Source organism: Hibiscus syriacus, unplaced genomic scaffold (assembly GCF_006381635.1).
Source record: "Hibiscus syriacus cultivar Baekdansim isolate YM2019G1 unplaced genomic scaffold, ASM638163v2 tig00109945_pilon, whole genome shotgun sequence".
Lineage (NCBI taxonomy): Eukaryota > Viridiplantae > Streptophyta > Magnoliopsida > Malvales > Malvaceae > Hibiscus > Hibiscus syriacus.
In genome coordinates this window covers 15,670-42,829 of record NW_024062535.1, presented here as the reverse complement: position 1 = coordinate 42,829, position 27,160 = coordinate 15,670, and the positions used below count along the sequence as shown (strand labels likewise).

The following is a 27,160-nucleotide window of genomic DNA, read 5'->3' as shown; positions in this document are numbered from 1 at the left end:
TTGAACCATAGGTGCCATATGGGTGTACATGTACTGTAAAATAAAACAACACTACACATATGATCAGGAATAAATCACACTAACATCGTATACATGCAGGTAACATATAAATATGTCATAAAATGTATCATGCTATTATGATGCACCCAAAGGTCTAGACAGAATCGATCAATAAACACTTGACCTCATGGCATGACAATTATACCAATAATATAACTTTTTTTAAGAAAGGGCCTCATTTAAAACCCCTTGTAAGACCTACAAGGGGAAAATAGTACCCACAAATATATTAACCAAGATCAATATCAAAAGTATCAACATATACTAACATATCAAAAATATCAAATATAAACCTTTTAGTAAAATATCATATATAAACCTTTTATCAAAAAGTATCAACATTGGGTAGTTTATACATAAAATCATCTATAAACCTTTTAGTAAAATATCATATAAAATGTATTGGGTAATTTATACCCAAAACCATCTTAATATGATTTTGTAAAATAATATGAAAATAAATTAAAATACGATTTAAATTCATTTCTTTCCAAATCATTCGAGGTTGACTCATTGTTAGTTTTCCTCATATCATACATATATAAAAGAGGTAAGAATGCACTCACCTGATGCCTCACAAGTAAACCTTACTATTGATATCAACTTCACTCTTGTATTTTATCCTTGCCTTTAAGCTTGTTTGTATCTCGATCTCGATCACAATCACAATCTACACAAACATCATTTACAAAACACATACAATTTCAAAGTACATGTTAATACTTTACTAACATGAAAGACACATTTTAACATAAAATTTACTAAAAATTCCTTTGACACTTATTTGATACTAATTTCATTTCACAACATCAATGTTAACTTTAATACATCAAATGAAAATTCAAGTCCCTTTTACTATTCATATTAAACAATAAACATTTTCAATATTCACATTTTAACCATAAAATGATTTTTTATAGAACTCATATTAACTTTTCCAAAATATTCAAAATGGTTCCTTATCATTTAACCTAAATTCAAGCTTCTAAAAGCACAAATACACATTCAAATATTTAATTCATGCATAGTTCATCAACTTATGCATAATTTCCATTTAAATCCCTAATTTCTCCATATTTATAATATGGTCCTTAAACTTATAGAAATTTCTAAATTGGTCCAAACAACATTCTAAAGCATGTAGAATCATTCATACATCATTTATAGCCTTAGGGAAATTTTCCATATCTTTCCCTTAATTTCGTCACCACGGCCAAATATAATAAAGTACTTTAGGAAAGATTTCCATCTTGATTCAAGCTCCCAACATCATTTCCATACAGTCTCAATCAAATCCAATTCAATTTCAAGTCGTCTTCAACTTTCCATAAAAACCCTAATTAACCAAACTTTGATTCAACCATTTCAAATTGTTTTCAATCATAATACAAGCATGGAAATGATTCCATAACATCAACCACATCAAAATCTAAATTTAAATCATAAAAACCTAACATCCCCTTCATCCATCAATTTCATGAACTTGTGATTCAAGCATGGAAAGCATTAACAAATTACAACAAATGATAGGGAATTTCATGTATGTTGATTTTCTATTTCATGTTTTCATCCAAAAACCTAATAAAATGGCTTGAAAATGAAAAAGAAAAACATCTTACTATAGCTATGGTGTTCACGGCAAAGTGGAGAAAATGAAGGAGAGTTTCTTGATTTTTCCCTTTAAAATATCCTAATACACTTGTTATAATACTAATCATATACATTAAAAATTCATTTAATGAGAAATTACAACTATGCCCTTTAAAAATCATGATAATTACCATGTTACATTATGATTTCATCATCCTTACATCATCAAAGTCAAACATAAACTGATATTTTATTACTTTCTATCTTTGCCTTGCGTTTTTCAATAATTTACAATCATGCCATTTTAATCTAGTGGTCCCGATTTAACGTGGAATAATCCACTTAAATCCAATGACCCATATTAAATTCTATTAAATTAAAATATGGAAATAACATTATTAACCTTTTATTATCATCTTTCAAATTTTCTTGAATTTTCGATTCTATCTGATTATCTGAATATTTTATTGTACTTCATCGCTTTATAGCCTTTTATACAAATTGGATAAAAAATTTGAAATCCACGAAAATATCATTCTTGGGAGTGAACTATTAATTTACGGGGGAAAAATACATAAAACTTGAAAATTATTCTTTGGTCCCTAAACGTTTCTAAAGTTTATACTCTGGCCTCAAAACTTTCAAAAATTATATTTTGTTCACTAGTCAAAATTTGGGATATTACACTTTTCCAAAAATTACAATCTTGCCATTTAATAAAACGTTCCCGATTTTACAAGGAAAATCAATCTTAAATTCAATGATCCATGTTAAATTCTATTAATTTAAAATATGAAAATGATATTTTTAACCTTTCTCTATCATCCTTCAAAATATCCAAAATTTTATATTCTATTTGATTATCCGAAATTTTTTTAACTTTATCGCTTTATAAATTTTAATACAAACTCGGTCTCAAAAATCTAAATAACATGGAATCGTCACTCTTGAGGGTGAACTATTCATTCAAGGGATAAAATATCTTTTTGGAAAAATTATCATTTTAGTCCATAAACTTTCCCAAATTTACAATTTCCCACTAAACTTTCAAAAAGTACATTTTGGGGTATTACAATTCTTGTAACACCCTTAACATGTACACATATTTAATTACGAGTTAAAGAAGTCATATTAACTTTTATAACATTTCATATTCGAAAACCCGTAAAAATTTTGTTCCATTTAAAATAATTTAATTAATCCCATAAAATTATAAAATATTAATTTATAATCCACTCTAAATATGATTTTAGGTAGCAACTAGGCAATTCAATGTTGTTTCATAACATATATAAAAGTACTTAAACACTGCCTAATTTAAAAAATCAATCAATTAACTTTAAAACATAATATTGTAATATACTATTCATTTATATTACTGCTTATATCCACTACCAACCATAATAATGTTGTTATAATTTACTATTACAAACCATTTTAAGCTGACTTACTGATGTCACTAATAAGTTAAAGATGTCTTACTGATACTATAGTCAGTATGATTTTCCAAGAGAGAAATGCTCGCAATGCTCATCACTTCATGTCCTTATCTTTATCAGTATATACCCGTGAAAATCATCACATGCAACGTATAACTTAGTGAGACAATATAAACAAACTAAGGTGATATAAAATATAAACATCTTAATAAAATTGAAATGAAATAATTCTTTATATAAAACTTTTGAAATTCATAAGCTAACTTTAATAGGTCATTTCCTCATCTTTCAAACCTGATAAACATCAATATCTCACAAATTCGTGAAAATCATGAAAATCGAATGTTAATTTACTGTAACTTATAAAATATTCTTTTCAATTCGATCACATGCTCAATTTTCATAATCAATACTTTCACATTTCAGATTCATGTCTCATATTTTAGATTCATAGTCCAATGTATATATATGAGAATACAAGGTACGTGTATCAAACGAGTGTGCACAATAAGTACTTTAGGTGCTATCATCAGAAATAGAAGCATGCACTCCAAGTGCCTCATATCATTTGCACTAATTGTTCTATACATAATGTAAACAAATGTACCAGATCAGATTCTGAATCACTCCACCTCATGGCATGCCAATTACATAGGACTCTTAATGCAACATACAATGGGGTTTTCTATAAATTCACGTCATTTATAATTCCAACATTTCAAACTAGTAGAAACATCATTTATCAGGACCAATGCATTTGGCTTTACATACCAGAAATCATCCATAATTAAGATACAAATATCATATAAAATACTTTGGGTAGTTCATGCCCTAAAATCATTTGAGAGAATTCATTCAAATATCTTTTCAGAAAATATCATATAAAAACATATTGGGTAATTCATACCCAAAAATAAATCATAGATCATTTCGGTAACCATTATGGAAATATTCCATATTGTGATTCAAACTTTTCTTTTTAAAGAATAGATCATCCAAGGTTGACTTATCTCAAGTCTTCTTCAATCACTATAATTAAACAAATAAATGCACTTATCTTATTTGCCTCACTGGATCTTTTTACGATGATAACCTTTTAGTCTCATACTTTATATTTGCTTTTGATTTTCTATGCTCATGATATATATTGTAGTCTAAATAAAATCGTATACACAACACAAAATATTCGAAGCATATGTTAGTATTGTACTAACTTATTCTGAATCCAATAATAAAATTCATACTTTATATTTGATACTTATTCGATATAATTTCACTTCACTATTCAATAACAACTTCAATATTTCCATCATGACACTTCAATCATTTATATATTCATATTCATCACCAAACTACTAAACTTTCATAAACTTTACAATTTAATTACCATTTATGAATTATTTTAGAATTCATACTAACTTTTCTAAGTAATTCAAAATGGTCATTTACCATTTAATTTGATTAACACAAGAATAACATGGTAGCTTTATGATTTTTTTATTACCCAAACAAAAAAAAATATTGTTTTGAAATAAGAAAGAGAGCGAACGAGAACAAGCAAAGGGCAAGAGTGACGTAGAGAGGGTAGAGGGAGTTTTAAATTGGTCGTGGGCTAAAACTGTAAATTTGGAACTAATCAAAGAATTGCATCAGGATTTTGGTTTCCTGCCTGTTTCTCCGACCCTGGCTCTCTTTCCCGATTCTGCCCTTAAAACCCTAAGCCGATCGATGCCGCCTCCACGGCCGCCTGCTGCGGAGGTACGCCACGTCGATTTAAGGATCTGGCGAGCTTGCGCTGGCTCCTCCGTTCGAATCCCCATCGTTAACTCCAGAGTTTACTACTTTCCTCAAGGACACGTGGAACAATCCTGTGGTTCGGCTCCGTTACTATCTTCTATCGTACTCTCCAGACCTGCAATCGCTTGCGTTATCTCCGACGTTCATTGTCTCGCTGATCCCAAAACTGACGAAGTATTCGTGAAACTCTTCCTCCTCCCTGTCGAACCTTCTAGACTTCCCAATCAATTTCTTGACATTAATTGTGAAGTTGAAGATTCTGATAAGTTCGTTTCGTTTGCCAAGATTTTAACGCCGTCCGATGCTAACAATGGCGGCGGGTTCTCCGTCCCGCTATTTTGCGCTGACTCTATCTTTCCGCCTGTCGACTACAATGCTGAGCCGCCGGTTCAGACTCTTTCCGTCACCGACGTTCGCGGCGGGACTTGGGAATTTCGCCACATTTACCGAGGAACGCCGCGGCGGCATCTGCTCACTACAGGATGGAGCAAATTTGTTAATCAAAAGAAGCTCATTGCGGGTGATTCCGTCGTCTTCATGAGGGAAGGAAATGAAAAAATGTATATCGGAGTCTGTCGGGTGATGAAGAAAGCAGAAGGGGGGAGGGGATTCTGGGAGGTGGAGAGAACCAAATGACGAAGGAGCAATGAAAGGGGAAGGAAGAGGGATGATTACGGCCGAGGCGGTTGCGGAAACAGCGGAGAGGGCCGCGAAGGGGCTGCCATTCGAGGTTGTATACTATCCTCGGCCGGGTTGGACTGATTTTGTGGTGAGAGCGGAGTTGGTGGAGGCTGGACTCAGTACATACTGGTCTGCTGGGACCAGAGTGAAGATCGCGGTTGAAACAGAGGATTCCTCAAGAATGTCGTGCTTTCAAGGGACCGTTATTTCTGCTGCTTCATCGGATTCTGTCCCCTGGATTGCCTCTCCTTGGCGAATGCTTCTGGTAAAAATGCTTTGGACTCGGTCTGAATTGTGGTTGTTAAATAGAATGCATTTTGCTGATAACTTCAGCGTTAACAATTTATTGGTTATTAATCCAGAAGGTGCTATATTTTCTATATGATTAAAACATTGACTTAAAATTGTATCAGTCAAAATGCGTTCTTAGAACAAGTGTTGATGGTAGATTGATTGTGAGTGGAGCTGCATTTTAGTTTCGTATATATCAATTTTTGCTTATTTTCCTCTAAAATCAGTGCTCTATACTGAGGTTCTCACAATCATTAATTTATCCTTTTAATGAGATTGGAGATATATAAACCAGAAAAATGTATAACAAATATTGGAGTTAGTTTCCATAAGATATCGGTCAAGGTTCAAGGTTGTGTTAGTGCAGTTCAGATTTTTAGTACTTTATTTAGATTGGGAATGATCTGCATCAATTTCGTTCTTTTCTTATAGGCTGTGTTTGACTTTTGAGTGGCTTGTCATGTGAATTTTGAATTACTTTTTGTGTGGTGGTTTCTCCTTAGGAGTAACATTATATATTTGTCTTGATATTTACTCTGTGTGAATCTAAAATTACTTTATATTTGTTAAAAGAATAAGTGCTCATGTTTTCAACTTCGAGCCACTTGACTAACCAGAAAAATACAGTTTAATAACTTCAGTTTGTATCAATTTGCCAATTTTTAGTTTTGCTGCTTGGTTGAAATGTATCTTGTGGTACGCTCTGTATCTGATCTTCTTGGTAGGGAACAAGCGAACTTTTGGTGCTTTGATAGAGGTCTGGTTTTATATGCACTTTGACCCATGTGTATGTGTCTAGTAATAGTGGCTGAATAGTTTCTTCTTAGTTTTTCGTTTTCTCTATTTCGGAGGCCACATTTTGGGGGTTGAGTTTTGTGCTAGGATGTGGTTTATTTAATCTTACATGTAGGTATTTGAGAGGTGTTAGGTTTTTATTAATTTTGCTAATTATAAAATATCTTCCACTTTACCTTAGGTGACTCTCGGCTTTGTTATCTTTATACCATTAGGTTGCATGGGATGATCCTGATGTTCTCCAGAATTCAAAGAGAGTGAGCCCATGGCAAGTTGAAATTGCTTCCTCCTTACCGCTTCATTCCTCATTTCCTTTGGCAAATAAGTCCAAGCTTTCTCGTGAGTCTGGGCTTACTGATTCAAAGGGAGAAATCTTATTCCCTATGACAGGGTTAACCAATTCAACAATGAGCTACATGAATCCGTCACTGTTGAATTACAATTATTTTCCTGCTGGCATGCAGAGAGCCAGGCAAAATCATTTTCACGTGCAAGGTTCAGCCAACTATGTGAGTGAGAATACCCCAATGATGTTCACTGATAGATTCTCTAGCAATTTTTGGCTGCCCAAGTTGAATAGGATATCCACTGAGCTTAACATTGGCAGTTCACAGTCCAATAACTTGTCACCAGATAGCCAGAGCAGCATCGTTTCGTCTGGCACAAAAGTTATTGAAAATGTTGGCTGCAGCTCAATCAAAGTAGGTGTTAGCTCTTTTCAATTGTTTGGCCAGATAATTCATCCTGTTGGAAGCATATTTGGTAATGTTGGTTGCGTGGAAGCTGATAGCGGTGAAAGATATGATGGTGCTGTGAGTGAAAAAAACACATTAGATCTATCTTCAACTTATGGCTTTTCGAAGCTGCTTGACAGGATTGACGTCCAATGCGAGAGAGCTTCAGCTTTCAAAGGCTTTTCTCTGTGAATGAACCCATACCCACATCATCACAAGTATCTGTTTAGGTATTGTTTCTCTGATTGGATTTCACAAGTTAATCATGCTACGATTTGGATGCATAAGTGTGTTGTTTTTATTGTCTAAGTTTTAGCCATTTTTTCCCTTTTATATAATATTTAACTTCACATGATGTACTTTCCATTTGTGCGTCCTGGACTTACAAAGGCAACCATTATATATTGGGCATCCTGTTCCTCTAGAAATGCTCTACTTTTTGTTGTTAATTTGTTATGCCACTGTGGTTATAAATCATTCTCTTAGTTTGCTGTCATGCATTTTGGTATCCTTGGCCTTGTTTTGAACTTTTATTTTCATATTCACTACTATGAAGATTAAACAGAATATTCATCAGTTTTCACTAGGCTCCTACTTGCATCTTCTCAAAAAGATCACCAGGATTCATAACTGTTTTTAATCCTTTCCACCCCCGCTGACCGCCTATAAAGAACGAGTATCAAACCAAATAGTTCCCTTGTTCTTTAGCAACATTGTCAAACCCATACTAAATTGGTGAGCTAGGAAAGGGTGGAACATCAATACCAGGCTTTGATTTGGAGGCATAGAAATGTTGTCCAAGAATCACCCAGGATTGATTATTATTTGTGGTAAAGACAACCCTTTTTGAGGATTTTGAGAAAACCATTTCGTTTTTAAGCTCTGTTTTGGCGATGGGTAGTTGTTCTGGAAACTGCCACTAAGAGCTTAATAAGTAATGTTGTAGGTTACTAAAGATTAATGGCAATCTGTTATGGTATCTTAGCATGATTCTGCATGGTTAAATATATATACTTTTCTTTGAATATAAACATCATATGCTGTACTTATTTAGAGCGTCGTAATTTTGGTGTCATAATATTGTGATGGTGTAGTTTTGTATCTGTTTTTCTTGTTTAGAAGTTGATTGCTTGAATTGCACTCCATCATTTTCTGTTCTACTGTCCTCACTTGTGGTTTATTTTGCAGGAAATTTAGGGTGGGAGGAAGTTGACCCCTAATTTTACTGTTATATTCTGAGGCCTTTTTTTTTTGTTCTTGTTTTGGTATTAGTTTTGGGCAGTTGGAGACACTGTTATAAACTTGTTGACATATATGGTGTTTTAACACACTAGAGAGTTGCATTTTATTTTGAGTTTGGATTCCGAACTTGGAGCAAATCGGTTGGTTGATTTGGCTTATAATAATAATCTAAATTCCATGCTCTTTGGTTTGGTTGCTTGCTATTAGTATCTTATATAGGAAAGTCCCCTAGAAGACCGCTAATATAGAAAAGGCTAGCTTTTAGGAGTATCTTCAATTTAGCCTCTTTAAATAGTAAGGGAGAATTTGGTTCTAGGAATCTTATTTTCTTGGTGTTACTGTTAAGATTATATGATTGAATTCGGTAATCTTACATATAGGGGTTATCTCCTCTTTCCGGGGATGTTCATTTTATGAATTTTTTAAAGATTTTGGTCAGTTTACCCCTTAAAAAATAATCTTATTGAAATGAAAATATCATTTATGAAACACCATTTTCAAATAGATGCACTTAAATGAAAGCAATTACTTGATATGCTGTTATACTTTGTGTTTGAAGTCAAATATGGAATAGAAAGGAGAATTTCAATGTAGAATTAGATAGTAGTTGCTTTCATGCTTTTGTAAACTATTACAAGGACAGTAATTATCACAAAACGAAGCAAAACAAGAATCGAATGTTTATGCGTGTTAGTAGAGCTGTAAATGAATAGAACGAACATGAATGATGATATTTTCATGTTGATTCTTTTAACTTTAATCGATAGTCCGTGTTCGTTCATTAAGGAATGTAACGTATTCTTGTTCGTTCATATTTGTTTGTTAATATCATAAATGACGACAAAAGAACTCAAATGATCAAACATAAAAAGTAGCTTCCTTTTAAATCAAGCAAAAGTTCTTAGAGATTAATATAAATTTAATTAAGCGAACGAACATAAACGAATTGATTATTGAGTGTTTACGAACGTAAATTATCGAACGAGTCATTTGTTCATGTTAGTTAATTTAATCACCCAAACGAAAAATCTTGTTCATATTCGTTCCTTTAATAAATAAATAAACATAAATGATCTTCCTGTCAAACGAGTCGCTAAACGTTTGATTTATTTACAACCCTATATGTGTGTATATAGGGTTCATATCAATGGAGCTCCGCCTTTTATAAGGGATACAATCAATGAATCTACACCGTTCAAAATAGTGATTCATATCAATGCCTAGCAGAAGAAAAGTGTATGTCTTTACTCTTTATTGCGTGATTATTTATAATGTTTCAAATATGTGTTGATTGAGAGTTGTCGTGATAATAATTGGACGTCCTAAGAAATAATACTTAGACCGATCTGTCATCAAATGAAACCATATGTACAACCCTCCCTCCACTATCCCGATCATTATTCATCTTATCAGTCAACACAAACCGAGGAAATTCAACATCAAAATTGTGGAAAGAGCTACGGGAGTTACACACTAGAATCAACCACAAAGGGGATGAGGAAACTATAGAAATCAATAAGAGAAAAACAACTTGGAACAAGGAAAAGAGAGTTAAACACCTTGTTTGAGTGAACTTGTAAAACCCCAAAATTTTGTCTAGTGACTAATATTTAATTTCTAAAAGTTTAGTGGCCAAAGTATAAATTTTGGAAAAGTTTAGGAACTAAAGTGTAATTTTTAAAAGTTATGTATTTTGACCCATAAATGAATATTTCACTCCAAAGAATGGTATTTTCGTGTCTTTTAGATTTTTGATCCGGAATTTGTATTAAAGGCTATAAAGTGATAAAGTTTGAGAAAAATTAGGATAATCAGATCAATCAATTTTTTGAGAAATTCTAAAGGATGATAGGAAAAGATTAAAAATGTCATTTCCATATTCTAAATTAGTAGAATTAGCATGTATCATTGTATTTAAGATTGATTTTCCAAGTTAAACCGAGACCGTTGGATGAAAAATAAGAAGATTGAAATTTTTAGAAACATATAAGGGAAAAGTTGGAAAATTTGAATATATTTGTTCTTATTTGACATAGGATGATTTAAGAATGATGACATTTACATGTGGCATGGTAATTATCATGAATTTTTAAGGGAGTATTTGTCATTTTTCATTAAATGAATTTTTAATTAATTTTAACCATTAAAATGAAAAATGTACTTAGATATTTGATTAGAAAATTCATGAATTTGGTTTAACTTCTTCCTCCTTTGCCGTGAACTCCGTAGCAAGGTGAGAAATTTATTTTTCATTTTAGTACTACTGATATTCCTGATGGTTCTGCTTCTTTGCCTCAAGCAGTTGATTTGCCTGTTCTGCATGCTTCTTCTCAGAAGAAGAAGGCTAAGGGGAGAGGTAAAGATAAGAAGCAACTTGTTGGCTCCTCCAATCGTTTTGAGGTCCTAGTAGCTGCTGCTGGTATGGAAGGTGTTAGGAAACCCCGAGCTGCTTCTATGGGTATTGCTTCCCTTTTGAATGAAATGAAAAATAAAAAAAAAGTATGTGGGAGCTACTGTTGGAGCTGTTGGGGGGGAGATCTTACCTGCTCAATGATTGTTTGTTTTTGGAATGTCAGGGGGTTCAATAGCCCTCTGAAGCAAGTACATGTATTCTCGAAGCTTGGCAAGTTAAATGTGGATGTAATTTGCCTTATGGAAACTAGGGTGAGGACTGCCAATATTAATAGAGTTCTTGATTGTTACTCTTTGGATTGGGATATTTATTCTAATCACGAGTTCTCTGAGAATGGTAGGCTGTGGATTTTTTTGGAGGAAATGTCTCAATTTTTCTCTTTTGAAAGTCTCTGATCAATCCTTATCTCTGGTTGGTGAGGTTAGTGGTCACAGTTGTGTCATTACAGCTGTCTATGTTAGTATCAATGGGGCAAAAAGGCTGCATCTCTGGAGGCAGTTGGAAGAGGTGGAAGGTTTGGTAGATGAGTCCTCTTGGCTTGTTGGAGGTGACTTCAACATCATTGCTAATGTTGTTGAAAGTTATGACTTTGAGAGTTTAGGCCCATATGAATCTGCTGATATGGAAGCTTTCAGAAATTGTTTGTCTTCCTTAGAGCTCATTGACCACCCATTTGTGGGGCTTGTTTATACTTGGTCTAATAGGCAGGATATGAACTTCCTAGCCCGTAAGCTGGATAGAGTTCTCATTAACTCTAAGTGGCTTGAGGAATTTCCTAACTCCTTTGTTGAGTTTAAAGCCCAAGGAGTATCTGACCATTGCCCTGCTTTGGTTTCCTTCTTTAAGGAAAATCATGCTAATAGACCCAAGCCTTTCAAGTTTTTCAACTGTTGGGCTAGGCATGGGGAGTTTTTGAATATAGTAAACGAATCTTGGTAGGCTGCGGTATCAGGAACTGCCATGTGCTGTCTGTTTACTAAGTTGAAAAGGCTCAAACCAAGATTAAAAGAGCTTAATAAGTGTTATTTTGAGGATATTTCCAAAAGGGTTAAGGACAAGAGGGATCAACTTGAGCAAGTGTAGCTTGCAAATCTTTCACATGCTGGTTGCTACATTGATGAGGAGAAGAGCCTTCAAAATGAGCTTCATGACCTTGAAGTGGCTGAAGCTTCTTTCTACAAACAGAAAGCCAAAGTCTACTTACTTAGGGAGGGTGATAGGAATACAAAGTTCTTCCATTATGCTGTGATGAGGAAGAGAAGAAAGAACACTGTTAGATTGCTTTATACTGAGGATGGCTCTAGGCTGGATACTTTTGAGACCATGTCTGCTGAGATGGTGAGGTTTTATACAGTGCTACTTGGCATGGAGGACTCTTGTGTTAAAAGCTGTGATGCAGATGTTTTTAAGGGTTTGTTAGGGTATGAACTTCCCTGTGCTACTGTTGCCTCCCTAGTGAAGGAGATCTCTAATGAGGAAATCAAGGCTTCTTTGTTTAAGCAAGGTAATGAGAAGAGTCCTGGGCCTGATGGGTATACTACATACTTCTTCAAAGTGGCCTGGGATATTATTCAAGTTGATTTTTTGGTTGCCATTAGAGATTTCTTCTAGACTGGTGTCTTGCTGCCTGCCTTCAATGCTACAACCATTGTCCTAGTGCCTAAGACTCCTAATGCAGGTATGGCTAAGGGGTTTCGCCCCATATCTTGCTGCTCGGTTGTATATAAAACCATTACTAGCATCATTGTTGATCGTTTGGCTAGCTTCTTTCCAGACTTGATTTTACCGAATCAGTCTACATCCATTAAGGGTCGTAACATAGTTGATAATACCCTTTTAGCTCAGGAAATAGTTAGGGGATACTCTCGCAGCTCATTGTTCCCTAGATGTGCTCTTAAAATTAACCTTAGTAAGGCTTTTGATTATGTGTGCTGGGATTTTTTGTTGAAAGTTCTTGCTGCCTTAGGGCTTCCTGAGGAATTTAGAGTTTGGATCAGGGCTTGTATCACTGGTGCAAGGTTCTCTGTGGCATTTAATGGGAGCTTAGTGGGATTTTTTAAAAGGAGAAGGGGGATTAGGTAAGGGGACCCTCTGTCCCCTTATATTTTTGTTTTGGTTATGAATGTGCTGTCTCATTTTCTTAATGATGTTGCTTGTAATGGCCTAATTCAGTTCCATTCTAAATGCAAACGTGTCTCCCTCACCCATCTTAGTTTTGCCGATGACTTGCTTATTTTCTGTCATGGTGATGAGAGCTCTATTTTGGGTGTTGTTGGGGTTTTGGAGGTTTTCTATGAGTTGTCTGGTCTTCAGCTTAATGCTGGTAAATCTGAACTGTTTTCTTATGGGGTGCAAAATGATATCTTAAGTAGGATGCTGGCAGTAACTGGATTTAAATTGAGAAGACTCCCTGTTAGGTACCTTGGGGTGCCTTTAGTCACTAGAAAATTAACTGTCAAGGATTGAATTCCTTTGATTGATAAGATTAGAAGTAAACTGAACATATGGTCTAAATTGAAGCTGAGCTATGGGGGTAGGTTGCAGCTTATTCAATCTGTCCTGTTTAGTATTTCAAATTTCTGGTGTAGGCAGCTGGTTCAGCCAAATGAGGTCATTAGGCAGGTTAAACAGTTTTCTATGAGATTTTTTTGGAAGGGTGGTGACATTCCTGCTAGGGGCTAGAGTGATCTGGTTGCAAATGTGTTGGTTAAAATCAGAGGGTGGTTTGGGTTTGAAGAGTCTTGGTTGTTGGAACAAGGTGTGCTAATTCTTGCTGATCAGGAACATCTTAGCTAATGTAGGGTCACTTTGGGTGGCCTAGATCAAAGAATATGCTCTGAAGGGGACTGCTTATTGGGAAGTCAGTCCTAAACCTCAGTTTAGCTGGATTTTGAGAAATCTGCTTAAGCTTAGGAATAAAGCTGCTGTCTTATTTGGTAGTATAGTGAACTAGAATATGGTTAAAAGTAAGTGGGTGTGGGAGGTGTTAAGAGATAAGAGGGAAAAGGTCAGATGAGAACACCTTATTTGGTTCCCCTTACATGTCCCAAGAATGTCAATTGTTGCTTAGATGGCTGTTTTGAATAGGCTCCCTACTAAGGACAGACTCAACAATATGGGAATGGAGTTGGATGGAGGTTGTGTTCTTTGCAATGCTGGGCTTCAAGACATGGACCATCTTTTCAATGACTGTGTTTTTACTAGGGGAATTTGGAGCAAGGTGCTGCAGACTTGTAGAATCCCCCACAGGGAATTGTGTTGGAGTGATTCTTTGGCTTGGACAGTAGCCAATTTCAGGGGTAAATTTTTGTTGATTTGTATTTTGAAATTGGCTTGGATTTGCCTTTTATACTTTGTGTGGGAGGAACGCAATCTTAGGTGTTTCAGGGACTTCTCTAGGACAGCTGATGATATCTTTGAAAGTATTAGGAGATCGGTTGGGGCTAGGTTATAGGGATATAGCATAAACAAGGTTGACAATGTTAATCTTCAGCTTTGCCTGGAATGGAGCATTGGCTAGTGTTGGTGGTTGCTGATTTGCTGAGGGCTTCTTGGTTCTACATTTGCAGATGTGTGCAGGTCTATGGGCGGTTGCTTATGGGGAGCTTGCCCTTGCTTGCATTTTGCTACTTGCTTTCTTATTTTGTTTATTTTTGCTGTATTTGGTTTGGTTGTTACCTAGGTTGCTAGTAGGGGTTTGGTGCCTAATGTCTTTTAGTAGTTTGTATTGATTGTAGCACGTTTCTTTTCCTTCTTTTGGGTAATAAAATCAAATTATCCAAAAAAAGAAAAAGAAAATTAATCTAAATGAAATGAATTTCTCTATCACTTGGTATAAATTATTCATGATTTCCTTGATTTGAACCTTAGTTTCATGATGTTGAGTTAATCGATTGACGGAATCGGCCAAGAGGGGGTGAATTGATAATTAAAAATTTGGTGGAAGCTTTTGCAGAAAATTGAAAGTAATTGCACAACGATTTTTCACAAATTCACTAATTTGTCTTTCTTTTGAGGACAAAGAGTAACCTTACAAACCCTCAAGAATTATACCCCAAATTATTAAGAACACTCTCTCCCAAAGAGAACAATACAAATTTGCAAAGTTACAAGGAAATCCTCACAAGGTAGATTGTTTGCACAATTCTAGAACAAAGAAAAGAACACTCAAGAATGAATATAATTGAGTACAAGTAGTGTTCTTGAAAGAAAAATGAATATTGAATGAAAAATAGGCTTGAAATGCTCAAACTTGAGGTTTGATACTTTCTCTTTGATTCTCTCTTGATTCTAGTTGCTTGTTGTTTCTTGTTCTTGATAAATGGCTTCTAAGCTTGTTTAAATACACCTTCAAATGATTCTAAACGTTGGGGATGATTAGTTGAGTCAATAGATTCGTTTAAGTGTGAAAACAATTAATAAATTCAGTTGGGAGCGTCAGTGCATCGATCCATACCCATGGTGCATCAGTGTAAAATTCAAATATTTTGACTGTTGAACCCTTAGTGCATCGGTTCACTAAGAGTGCATCGATGCATCAAGTGCATTCGATGTTTAAAAATAGCCAGAGTGCATCGATGCATGGCTGGTGCATCGATGCATCAAATGCATTCGATGTTTTCATAAAATCCTCAGTAAATCGGTGCATGGTATGTGCATCGATGCATGAAATGCATTCGATGTTCAATTTAATTCATGGTGCATCGATGCATGGATTAGTGCATCGGTGCATCACTCTGAAAAATTGATTTTAGGCTTGATTTTGGTTCAAAATACTTTGTGAAAATTGTTTCAAAAATATATTAAGTATAAAACACAATTTTACACATTTAGTAAGGTTTGAAATTGATCTTAAAAGACTTGGAGTAATAATTTGATATTCGATTAATTGAATCGAATATACTTAGAAAATCATTTGTAAAATCTTAAAATTCATTTAAACTAATTTGTTATATCGAAACACAAAAATGTTTTCAACACATGGATATGGTGGATGAAGGGGAGGTTTTATTTTGATGTTCTATGGATATATTTTGATGTAGTTAATGACATAAAATCATTTCCATGCTTTCATGATGATTGAAAACCATTAGAATGGTTAAATCCCATTTCGACCAAGACTTGGGTTTTTGTATAAAATTTAATTTGGATTGAATCAAATTGGAAACCATTAGAAATGATTTTTAGAGGTTGAATTCATGCTTGAATCAAATTGGAAATCATGCAAGTGTTGCCTATGTATATTTGACCCATATGGAAAAAAATGAGAAAATTATGGAAAAATTTCCCTAAAGTTAGAAATGATGAGTAAATGATTCTACAAGCTATAGAATGTTGTTTGACCAATTTCTATGTTTTCAAAGTCATAGGGACCGATTCACATATTATGGACATTGTGGGATTTAAATGGAAGTTGGTTAAAAGTTGATGTCCTAAGCTTGAATGCATTGCTGGAATGCTTGAATATGATATTAGGTGCTTGAATTTGAAGTTAAATGGCAAGGGACCATTTTCAATAATTTGGAAATGTTGAGATGAATACTAAAAGAATTCATTTTAATGATTGAGATGAAATTTAAAAATACAATGTGAGCTATTGATGAATACGAATAGTAAGGGACTAAAATTGTCATTTTGAATTATTAAAGTTAAAGTTGACGTTTACAAGAGGAACTAGGATTGAATAAATATCGAAATAATTTCTACAAACTTATTTGTTAGTATGTGCCTATGTTAATATGATACTAACATATGCTTTGAATTGTATATGTTTGGTAATGGCAATTATATAGATCGTGATCGATATACAAGCAAGCTTAAAAATAAGGAAAAAGCACAATAGTGAAGTTATATCGAAAGTAAGGTTTACTAGTGAGGCATCATGTGAATGTATTCTTACCTATTTTATATATGTATGATATGAGGAAGACTTACGATTATTCAATCTCGAATGGTTTCGAAAGAAAACAATTTAAATTTTATTTTGATACAAAATGATATTCAGATGATTTTGGGTATGAATTCCTTTTATGTTTTTACATGATATTTTACTAAATGGTTTATGAATGACTTTGGGTATGAACTACAAATACATTTTATATTGTATTTTACTAAATGGTTTATGGATAATTTCATGTATGAACTGCCCAATACACCTTATATGATATTTTGATATATTAGTATCTATGGATACTTTTGATAAATAAATGCTATATGATTTTGATATGAAAAACCCATTGTATATGCATTGAAAGTCCTAGGTACAATTGATATGACATGAGATGGAGTGATTATATGGTATACATTTTTACATTCGATGAGGTACATTCGTGTACATTCTATAGGGAACCTAAGGTACATTTGCGTACATTCTCATATTAATCCCGTATAGGAATTTCTGCATGCCTGGTTTTTCCTAAAATGAGCGTATCTTGAGTTCCTAATATCGGATTGATGTAATTCAATAACCATTGGGAAAATAACAGATAGATGGTCATAACTCTAGAAGAAATTTGACCAAATAAAATTAGGATCCCATTAAAAAAATAGTCTGAAGTCTTACTGCTCTGTTATTATTTTTTTACAAAGCTTGGTCGTGTGGATCAATTAGAAGCGTTAGTCCATCTTCCTTTGATGTTAGGCTTGTGTGCATGTATCATCCTCTCTCTCTTCAAAAATATTCGACCTTGAATTTGAAAACTCAAAGGAAGAAACATTAGAATCTTTTAATGATTCATTCACATTATGCCTGCCGAATAGATATGCGTTGAATTTTTTAGACTTTAGTCTTCTGATAGGTTCGAGTAAAACATAAATCTAAAGAAAAATGTGTTATCATCATTATGGACTCTGGAGCATGTATCATTCCCCCTTCTTAAAAGAATTCACCCTCGAATCTTGGTTTTTTGACTACTTAAAGGATTTTTGGTTAGTATGGATAACAACTTTAAGTGGCTTAACCTGCATAAAAGATAAAAAAATAGGTTATAATATCATTAAAATGAGTAACAACATACTTACCTTTGAATTCTTGTAAATCGTGATTCAACACAGAGATAACGTAGTTATTAAGGCTTTTCTGAGTGTGGACTTTTTGCAACAAATCTAACTCTTTGGTTTCTTCGAAATTATTTTTCTGATGAGGTATGAAAGAACCTTGAATTAGATTGGTTTGGTGTTGCTTTCCTCTTTTCGACGGTAATCTGTTAGGTGGATCTCTTAATACTTCTAAAAAAATCCTGGTAGAGAAAAATAAAAACACTGGGTGAACTTGTGAGATTAGTAGGAATAGAAAAAATTGAGTCTTTGAACATATAAGGATGCATGACTTGTTTTGACAAAAGGTGCCTCTTCATTTTTTTAGTCCTTACATAATGTATTTTGACACTTTTTTTTCTCACAATTAGGTTCATTCACCTCCTTTGGGCCATTCATTTGGCTTTTATTATAGCACCCCAAATTCTAGGCTAGTAGTTTTGGGTTTACCTAAGCGGTAAGTGACCCGTAGATTTTAAGATTTAAGCCGTTGTGTTTAATTGGGTTGGATTTGGGCCCAATTAGCTTTAAAAAGGGTATTTTTGAATATGAGACAAAATGCAAAGGACAAAAAGTGTAATTAGACTATTGGGGAAAATGGAAGTTGATTTTGGGGGTTTTATTTGTTTTGGACATGGGGTCTTCTATTCCCCATCTCTTCTTATTCATTTATGTTTTCCTCATTCATCTTCCTTCTCCATAGCTATGGAAAATTGAAGATAAGTGTTTGAGGTTCTTCCATGCTCCCCAAAGCTTCAAAATTCTTCCATAACCTTCCTCATTTCAATCTTGTATTTAGAAATAATTGTCTTCTTTTTGGCTAGAGGAAAAAGGGTGGAAAATCAACCAAGTTCAAAAAAGAAGGTACTTGTTAGCTAAAGGAGGTTCATTTTGGATTTCTAAAATGAAGGTAGTGTATTTCTAATCATTTGAAGTATTAATCTTTCATAAATTTCAAGTATTTGATAATATTTGTGTAGTTTAGCATATTAGGGTTTAAAGTTGATTTTAAGATTAAAAGATGTTCTAGGTGTCATTAATGCGTTTTATGATACCTAAGGACCCTAGTTAACTCTCGAAAACTTTAGTACATGATTTATAATCAAACTATGACCTTTAGAATGATTTTTGAGTGATTCTTGAGCCTAAAACAATCATTTCAGGGTTTGAGTATCGATAATGGAATAAACAATATCGATGCTAGATGAATTGGGGCAAAAGTTAGGGATTTTGACTAGGAGTAAGGATACTACCATGGGTAGTATTGATACTGCTCAAGCAGTATCTATACTCAGTGTGACAATATCGATACTGAGGCCCCAGTTTCATAACAAAATACAATTTTGGTACCGATACTCATAAGGGTATAAATACTTGACCTTAAGATATCGATACTACAAGAAGAGCATCGATATTACTCTCTTTGAATGGTTAGTTTTGACCCGTTTGAGGCATACAAGAGCTAAGTACGATCTATATTAGTAAGACTTAGCTCGCGAGGGACATAAATGGGCAAGCATACATAGAAACACTTGTAAGAGAAGGTTACATCAGGTGTATCATATTAAGTGTAATACATCAAAGTATTTTCAATCGAGGACTTATACATATAGTTGGGACCGATGATCGTTATAGGAGACATCTGATAGATAGTACGATGATTATGCCAAATCCAGTGGTAGTGAAAAACATAAGTTTTAATAATGTCAGTGAACCCAAGAAGAGTAAGTCGTCCTTTCCACATTAAGAGGTTCTCAAGAGAAGTACGATAATGTTGAATAGAGTACCGCTACTCATAAATGAACCCCAGCTAGATATCGAGCTAGTTAGTTCCTTAGTTAATAAGTAAGCATTCACATGACGTTCTAGATGAGAGAACGAGCGAGAGCAACTAATATGACATTAACTTCACTTTAGTGAGTCCAAATATGTTAAGGTGTACCCAGGTTAGCTTAGTTTCCCTAGTGGGGCATTACCAGTACACAAGGCACTTTAAGGGCTAGCTAGGGTGCGAGACCTGAACACTCGCGAGGAGTGGGTTACCGATGTTAGTGTTATATGGCTTGTGGACCTTAGATATGCATGGGTAGTTATGTCAGTCTAGTTCAGTTGGGTAAGCTTCCTATACAAGTAAATTCTGGTTCTTACCCCGAGTCTTTTGAGTATACAATGTAGGCTAGTGTGTTGCCCTATGATGCATGTAAAATTCCTTTGACCACACCACCAGACCTACCTCATGTTTGTGTTAGTCATGCATGTATAATCCCATCATTTCAGTATGTCAGATATGATAAAGCTCGACTTGAAGGATATGTGAGACTAAGACAATGCTTCAATTAGGCGGGAATTGTACAATACTATGTGACACTGGGTTCCCCCTTAGTGATCTACTTGATGGCTATGTGAGGACCAGTAGATCATTCAGTATGTTTTGTGGGAATTATCTCAATGCTATGTGACACTAGGGTTCCCTCTGTACACTACAACAAAACATGTTTTTAGTAGTATTTTTTATTCTTATAGCAATATTTTTAAGCGCTGCTAAAAACCCTTCCGATGCTACAAAAAGTGCAGTTAAAACTAACGCCGCAAAAGAGCGTGACTTCTAATGGCGTTTATTTTAAGAACGCCGCTAATAATAATTGATTTAATATATATCATTTTTTGCTCTGTATTACGCATATTTAATATCCTATAACATTATCCAATAACAATAAGCTTAAAATTTAATTATGACACAAATTAATTAGAAATATTAAATAAAAAAGAAATCAAAATTTATATTCATTAAAGTAAAATGTAATATAGTTCAACATTGTTCACTACAATAAACAAAGTATGAACCTATGAAACCAGTTAAGATGCTTCCATGAAATGACAAAATGATGGCTCCACCATACACTTGAGATTCGAAAGATTGTCCACCATGGTAGACATGGTTAGGTCGTTGACAGTAATTTTTCATCTTTTTGTCCCCTACATTTGTTTATGCAATCCTCCTCCCAGTGGAAAACACGGGCTGTCCATTTAGGATTGAAATAACAGCTAACATCGTCGGTTGATCAAATGGACTATCCTCCACGCATAGGAGATCCATTTTTTTATCGTGTTGCACCATGTTTCCATATTTTTCATGCTTGCAAACAACAATAATTAAGACATTGTTCATCATTATACTTTTTGAGGGCACCAAAGAAGGTAAACTAGAAGAACAATCTCCCTAACTGTTCCTAAGTTGTTATATTTTTACCTTACCGGATGAACAAACTGCAGCAATCGTTCCTTAGAGAATAAATTTGAAGGAAAACAACTGAAGAAAGGAAAGAGTTTAGGTAAGGTACTAGCAACATAAAATAACATAGCAGGAAGCAAAATTAAATTGCAGATATTAAGCTTATTCAAAACAGGGGTGCACTTTTTATCAATAATGCTTAGGTCTAAGTAGATAATCTAAAGCATTCTAAAAAGATCTAATAGGCAGGCAACAACATAGACTCAACTTATACCCCTAAAGAAATTCCCTTGCAAAATTACTCTAGGTTTAACATTCCTACATACTTGTATTTAGTTATATCTGTTTTGTCAAGTAAAGTTCCCTAGTGACAAGATTCCCGCCAAGTGCATGGCTAAAATCACAATAGAAAATGTAGAGAATTTTGGATTCAAAAAACCAATGAATTGCCATATGCCCACAAGGTTTTCATGTTTCGGACAAAGCAGAGGAAGAACATATGACACAAAAACAAAGAAATAGAATGTGGTTTTAAATCTCACTGCTGCAGACTAATATCTAAACTAATCAAAGTTAGCCCCAATTTCTTCTGTCATGTTCGCTTAGTTGTCGAGCTTATCCCCTGGAGCTGCTGAGCTGTCGTCGTGAGACCTGATTAAACCAATCAACGTAGATTAATTAGATTCAATAATAAATAGAAAATGAATACCACATTGTTGTAGGGAAATTTTTGATACTTAATTTACAGACAAATTTTGCAACATGTCCAGAACATATATATTAGGTTTTGAGAGGTCGAAAACCAGAATGCTGAAACGATTTTAGTTGGGTTGGACATAAAATTAAACCATTCAAGAATGTGAGTGGTTATTGAAGGGAAATCCTGGTTGGAAGCAAATATACTGAAGAATTCCCAACCAATGATGTTATAAACAATGGAATCCAATGCTGGAAAATGGAAAACCATATTCTTTAATCCAATGCAGTTCTATGGAGCTGCTTCTACACTCAATATTGCTTAACAGCCAACAAAATGACATAATAAAATTCATGAAAATCCTACACACAAATTCAATCAAAAATTTTACACACAAATTCAGTCGAAAATCAAGCGGAAAAATATAGATACAAACCCCAATCCAAAAAATATTAAAAAAATGAGCTCAAAAATATCAAAACGAAAGTCATAACCATTTTTTTGATAAAACAATTAAATATTATTTTAAAAAATGATTATGACTTTAATTTGGAAAAATTGGTGATTTGGAATTGATTTGAATAAAATGGAAAATGTGTCGCCATCAACCTTTGGGATATGTAAGTCGAATACCTAAAAACGTCTTTTAAAAACAATTTTAAGAAAAATCATTTTTAAACAAAAAAACTAGTCTGCGTTTACAAAGATTCAATTAAAACGGGTTCGGGAGTCGGTTACACGTGGGGAAAGATTAGCACCCCCAAAGCGCTCAAAATTGGTACTTTGTCGCTTACTTGTTGTCGTAAATGGTGGAAATCATAAATCAAATATAAAGTTAAATTATGATCCATTTATCAAACATTTAATTAATTTGATTCGAATGGATTATTTAAAGAAAATCCTCTTACTCGATAAGGAATCGTGAAATTTGCAATCCTCCGTTGGGAAAGCTATTTCAAGCATTTCTCATTCGTAAAATAATATTCTATCTTTAATTTGAAAAAATGAATCAAATAACTTAAAAAATCGACGTTTACATTTACAAAATAAATTGATTAACTAAAAAAATGAACCGAATATAAAATGTAGAATGAAGATCCACAATTTGCATGAAATGAAATAAATTATTATTTATAGACATTCATTGCAATGTACTACCTAAAAAGAAATGAATTAATAATTAGCAAAAATACAATTGAATTATTTCAAGTTCATATTTGGTTCAAATGTCATATTGGATTACATCACTTCGATCAAGTGTGCTTTCCACGCCCATTCTACCAATATCGTTCTCGAAACTATTAGAATAATATTAATATTTAAGGAAATATAACAGAAACAAATACGATGTAAAATAAAATATTTACAACATAAAATAATAACAATGACAACATGTACCTACATAAGGGATTGAAATGAAAACAAATAAATATTACAAACCGAAATACAAATGAGAAAAAAAGTAAGTATTTGAACTTACAAGGACCAAAATGGAGAAAAATAGAAACTTAAAGGACCAAAATAGAAAAAACAAAACTTAAAGGACTAAATTAGTAAAAGTCAAAACTTAAGGGTCTAAATAGCAAATACAAACATTTAAAGGACTAAAATAATAAAAATAAAAATTTAAGGGACTAAAAATGGTACTAACAGAAACAGAAAGGACCTAATAAATAAATATGAACAAATCAGAGCCCCAATAATCAATTTAAAATAAATACATGGACCAAAAACAAAAATAACCCATAAAATAATACCATGGACTAAAATGAAATAAGTAGAAACACAAATGTCTAGATCACAATTAAACCATATATCAAGCAGTGACTAAAATACAAGATTTGCAAACATTATTTCCAAATTCAAACATTAATAAAATGAAATAACCAACCATATAAGGACTAAAATGTGATAACCAATAAAATAGACTGCTAAAGTATAAATAGACTAAAACATGACGACCTTGGCTTTAAATAAAACATAAAAGCGTTCAAATGTGAACAAGGACTAAATTACAACTTATACGAAACAAGAGATCGAAATAAAAAGAAATTAAAGTTACATTAATGATTAAAATAGAAGGGTACAAAGTACAAATGACCTCTCTAGTAAATAACCCACGTGCGAAAATGCTTTCCAGGTCCCCTTTGAAACGACATCGTTTTGAAGCTTGTATATAAGTTAGAAATCACACCCAAAATCCCCTCAACTTCATTTTTTTCTTTTTCTTACCCGAATGAGAGAGAAAGAGAGACAGAAAGAGCTCATGAGAGCTCTCAACTGGAGTTTAAGAAACTCCAAAAAAATAGAGAGCATCCGTTAATTTGACTGCTGCTTGCCAGCGATGATCACTGTCTGTTGACGACGGAGCAGAGGGAAGAAGACACCACCCGAAGCGTCTCCTCCCTCTCATCACAAATCTGGTGTCGGATTTTCGATATGGGGGCTAGATCTGTGCAGATCTAGAGAAAAAGGTAAACTTTTTATCCCCTTTTTCCTTTCATTTCTTTGTTTTTTTCTCTTTTGATGTTTGTTTTCTTCTTGATTATGGAACCATTTAGTTTACCTCTCTCTCTATTTTCTCTCTTCAAAAAGCTTCCCTAGTTCTCTCTATTTCATTTCTTTTTTTCTTTCGAAAACCCTCTCTTTTTTCCCCACTCCTCTCACCGAATCCCCCATCTCCTCTTTTATTTGATCCCCCAATGGTTTCATTTTTTGTCTGCTTTATATCTGAAAATAAATTCCCTCAGGATTTTTAGACTGATTTGCTTTGATTTTATTTGATGGACTGATTGATTCAGTCACTGTGATGGTGCAGGAGCAGTCGACGGTGACAACAATGACAAGTGGCATATATCATACCCTAAGGGTTAGGGTTTCAAAAACCCTAGGGGCTGGGTCGGATAAGGATTCGGGTCTGATCCAGGTCAAATACTGGGTCGAGTCGGATGTTTTTGGGTTGTAATCTGGAACCGAGTGGGTTATTGGATTTTGCTTGTAATTGGGTTGATATGTCTAGGCTGCTTTGGGGTGTTGGGCCTTAACTGTAATTGGGCTTGACCAAGTAACCTACAAAAGTAATGTATAATATGTAAATAAATAATAATAATAATAATAATAATAATAGTAATAATAATAATAATAATAATATAATATTTTTGGTAGACTAAAAAAAACGGTTGTCTACAACTGCACCTCTTTGCACATTCTTGTGTTAACAAGAATAGTGCAAAGACGAAAAGGACAACCAATTTTTGTCTAGTTCTTTTTTTGTTTGTTTAAAATTTGATGTGTTTGTTGGTGGGGGACAACACGACTCATACGCGATGAAGAGTTATGGTCGTCTAAAGATGACACGACTCCTACGTGATGAGGAGATCTGGTTGGTGGATGACATGACTCATATTTGATGAAGAGTTCAGGTCATCTTTAGGAAGGGCGATAACATGGTTCCTACGCGATGATGATGGCTGGTTATCTAGGGTGACATGGCTACTATGTGATGAGGAGGTCTGGTCGAGGTATGACATGGCTCTTATGTGATGAGGACGGTAGACCATGTTTAGGAATAAACAAGGTTCCTACTTGACGAGGATAACTGATTATCTAAGGGGGACATGACTCCTATGTAATGAGGAGGTCTGGTCGGGGGATGACACGGTTCCTACTTGATGAGGATGACAGACTATCTTTAGGGATAATGGTTTCAAGAGAAACTGACTCAAAGATGATGCTTCAAGAGAAGCTGTCTCAAAAGAGACTAAATTTGTTTAAAGGGAAACGACTCAGAGATGGTTTTGTTTCAAAAGAAACAGACTCAAAAATGGTTTGTTTTGTTTCAAGGGAAACATACGCAAAGGTTTGTTCCACAAGAAACTGTCTCAAGAGAGACAAAACTTTGTTTCAAAAAAAATAGACTCAAATATTTTTTTCAAAAGAAACTATCTCTAGAGACAAAATTCGTTTTTAAGAAAACTGTCTCTAGTGGGACGACACTTTGTTTCGAGAGAAACAACATCAAATGATACTGATAGTCTGCTTGTTCCTGCTGGTGGAGGAAATTCCTTCAGAAGATCTGATCATTCATATCAGGATGTTGAATTCCCAAAGATTCCCCAACATTCGATGTTGATTGCTTCAAAGATGCCCCAAAATTTTAATATTGATTGCTTCAGCACTGATTCTAAGCTTGAGCTTCGTGTCTGAGAGCCATATGTCAACTACCAAGATCCACTCCTGAGAGATTATCTTGTTTGAAAAACGTTTTTCTTCTTCTTTTATTTTCAAAAAGTCTAAAAACATCAATTAAAAGAGTTTTCAAAAATGTTTAATCAAAGATTTGAAAATATTACCCCTTTCAAGGTTTCACAATTGACACAAATCAAGAGTTCATTGGATATCAAAGAATTAATTACACTTTTAATCCTTCAATAAATTATAGCTATTTGACAAGTGTCAATATTATTGCTATCTTTGAGGAATGGTTAAATAAAGAAAGGATAAAAAAAGTCTCAAGTGGTTATTTTTGGTCAAAATTTGGTATTCTCATTTATTTGATGTTCACTGATCTGATGGAGTAGATTTTGTACTCATTTATTGGAAGTGTTCACCGACTCCCAGCTCTCACGTTCTTATTCATGTGTTGCGATGCCTTATCAAGGGATTTGTGCGACCACCTTTTATGCAATAGTTGCACAATCTTCATTTTCCACCATAATGTACTCTTGCAAACCTTGACCTAAGATACTTCCGGAGAACTTATCTTGTTTGAAAATGTTTTTCTTCCTTTAGATTTTCAAAATTTTGAAAAATATCAAAAGAGTTTTGAAAAAATATTGCCTCCATCTAAGTTTCACAATTGAAACAAATCATAAACAGGAGTTCATTGGATATCAAAAGAATCAACTTCTCTTTTAATCTTTGATAGCTGCAAATCTTTGTCAAATATCAAGATTGAAAGGTTGGTTTCGAGGTTAGCTGCCTAAACTCTGAGTTTTTTTCATATATTATGTCACCTTGAAGATCATGGCATTCCCCTCTTTATTGGTTTGGCATTTTGATCAAAGGCGGATAAAATGTCACAACTAGCATAGTTAATTGCTAGACTCTTTAGAACACTTTTGTTTTAGTTCTCTAAAATCTTCTATTTGTTCA

General features: G+C 34.0%; 1 protein-coding gene and 1 pseudogene across 1 annotated transcript; both read left to right on the top strand.

Moving 5' to 3' along the window:
- Positions 1 to 4,759: 4,759 nt before the first annotated feature.
- On the top strand, positions 4,760 to 8,723 carry LOC120210935 (annotated as a pseudogene).
- A 2,652-nt stretch (positions 8,724 to 11,375) lies between these two features.
- Positions 11,376 to 12,653, top strand: LOC120210907. Its single transcript, XM_039209556.1, has 2 exons — positions 11,376 to 11,963; positions 12,126 to 12,653. Exons 1-2 carry the CDS (start codon positions 11,376 to 11,378, stop codon positions 12,651 to 12,653), a joined length of 1,116 nt encoding a protein of 371 aa, XP_039065487.1.
- Positions 12,654 to 27,160: the final 14,507 nt, after the last annotated feature.

Bases quoted from the DNA above. Each gene is read 5' to 3' on its own strand.
- LOC120210907 (XM_039209556.1), top strand. From the start codon at position 11,376: ATGGTAGGCTGTGGATTTTTTTGGAGGAAATGTCTCAATTTTTCTCTT. The intron at 11,964-12,125 runs GTAAACGAATCT...GAGCAAGTGTAG, and splicing joins ATGGGGAGTTTTTGAATATA to CTTGCAAATCTTTCACATGC.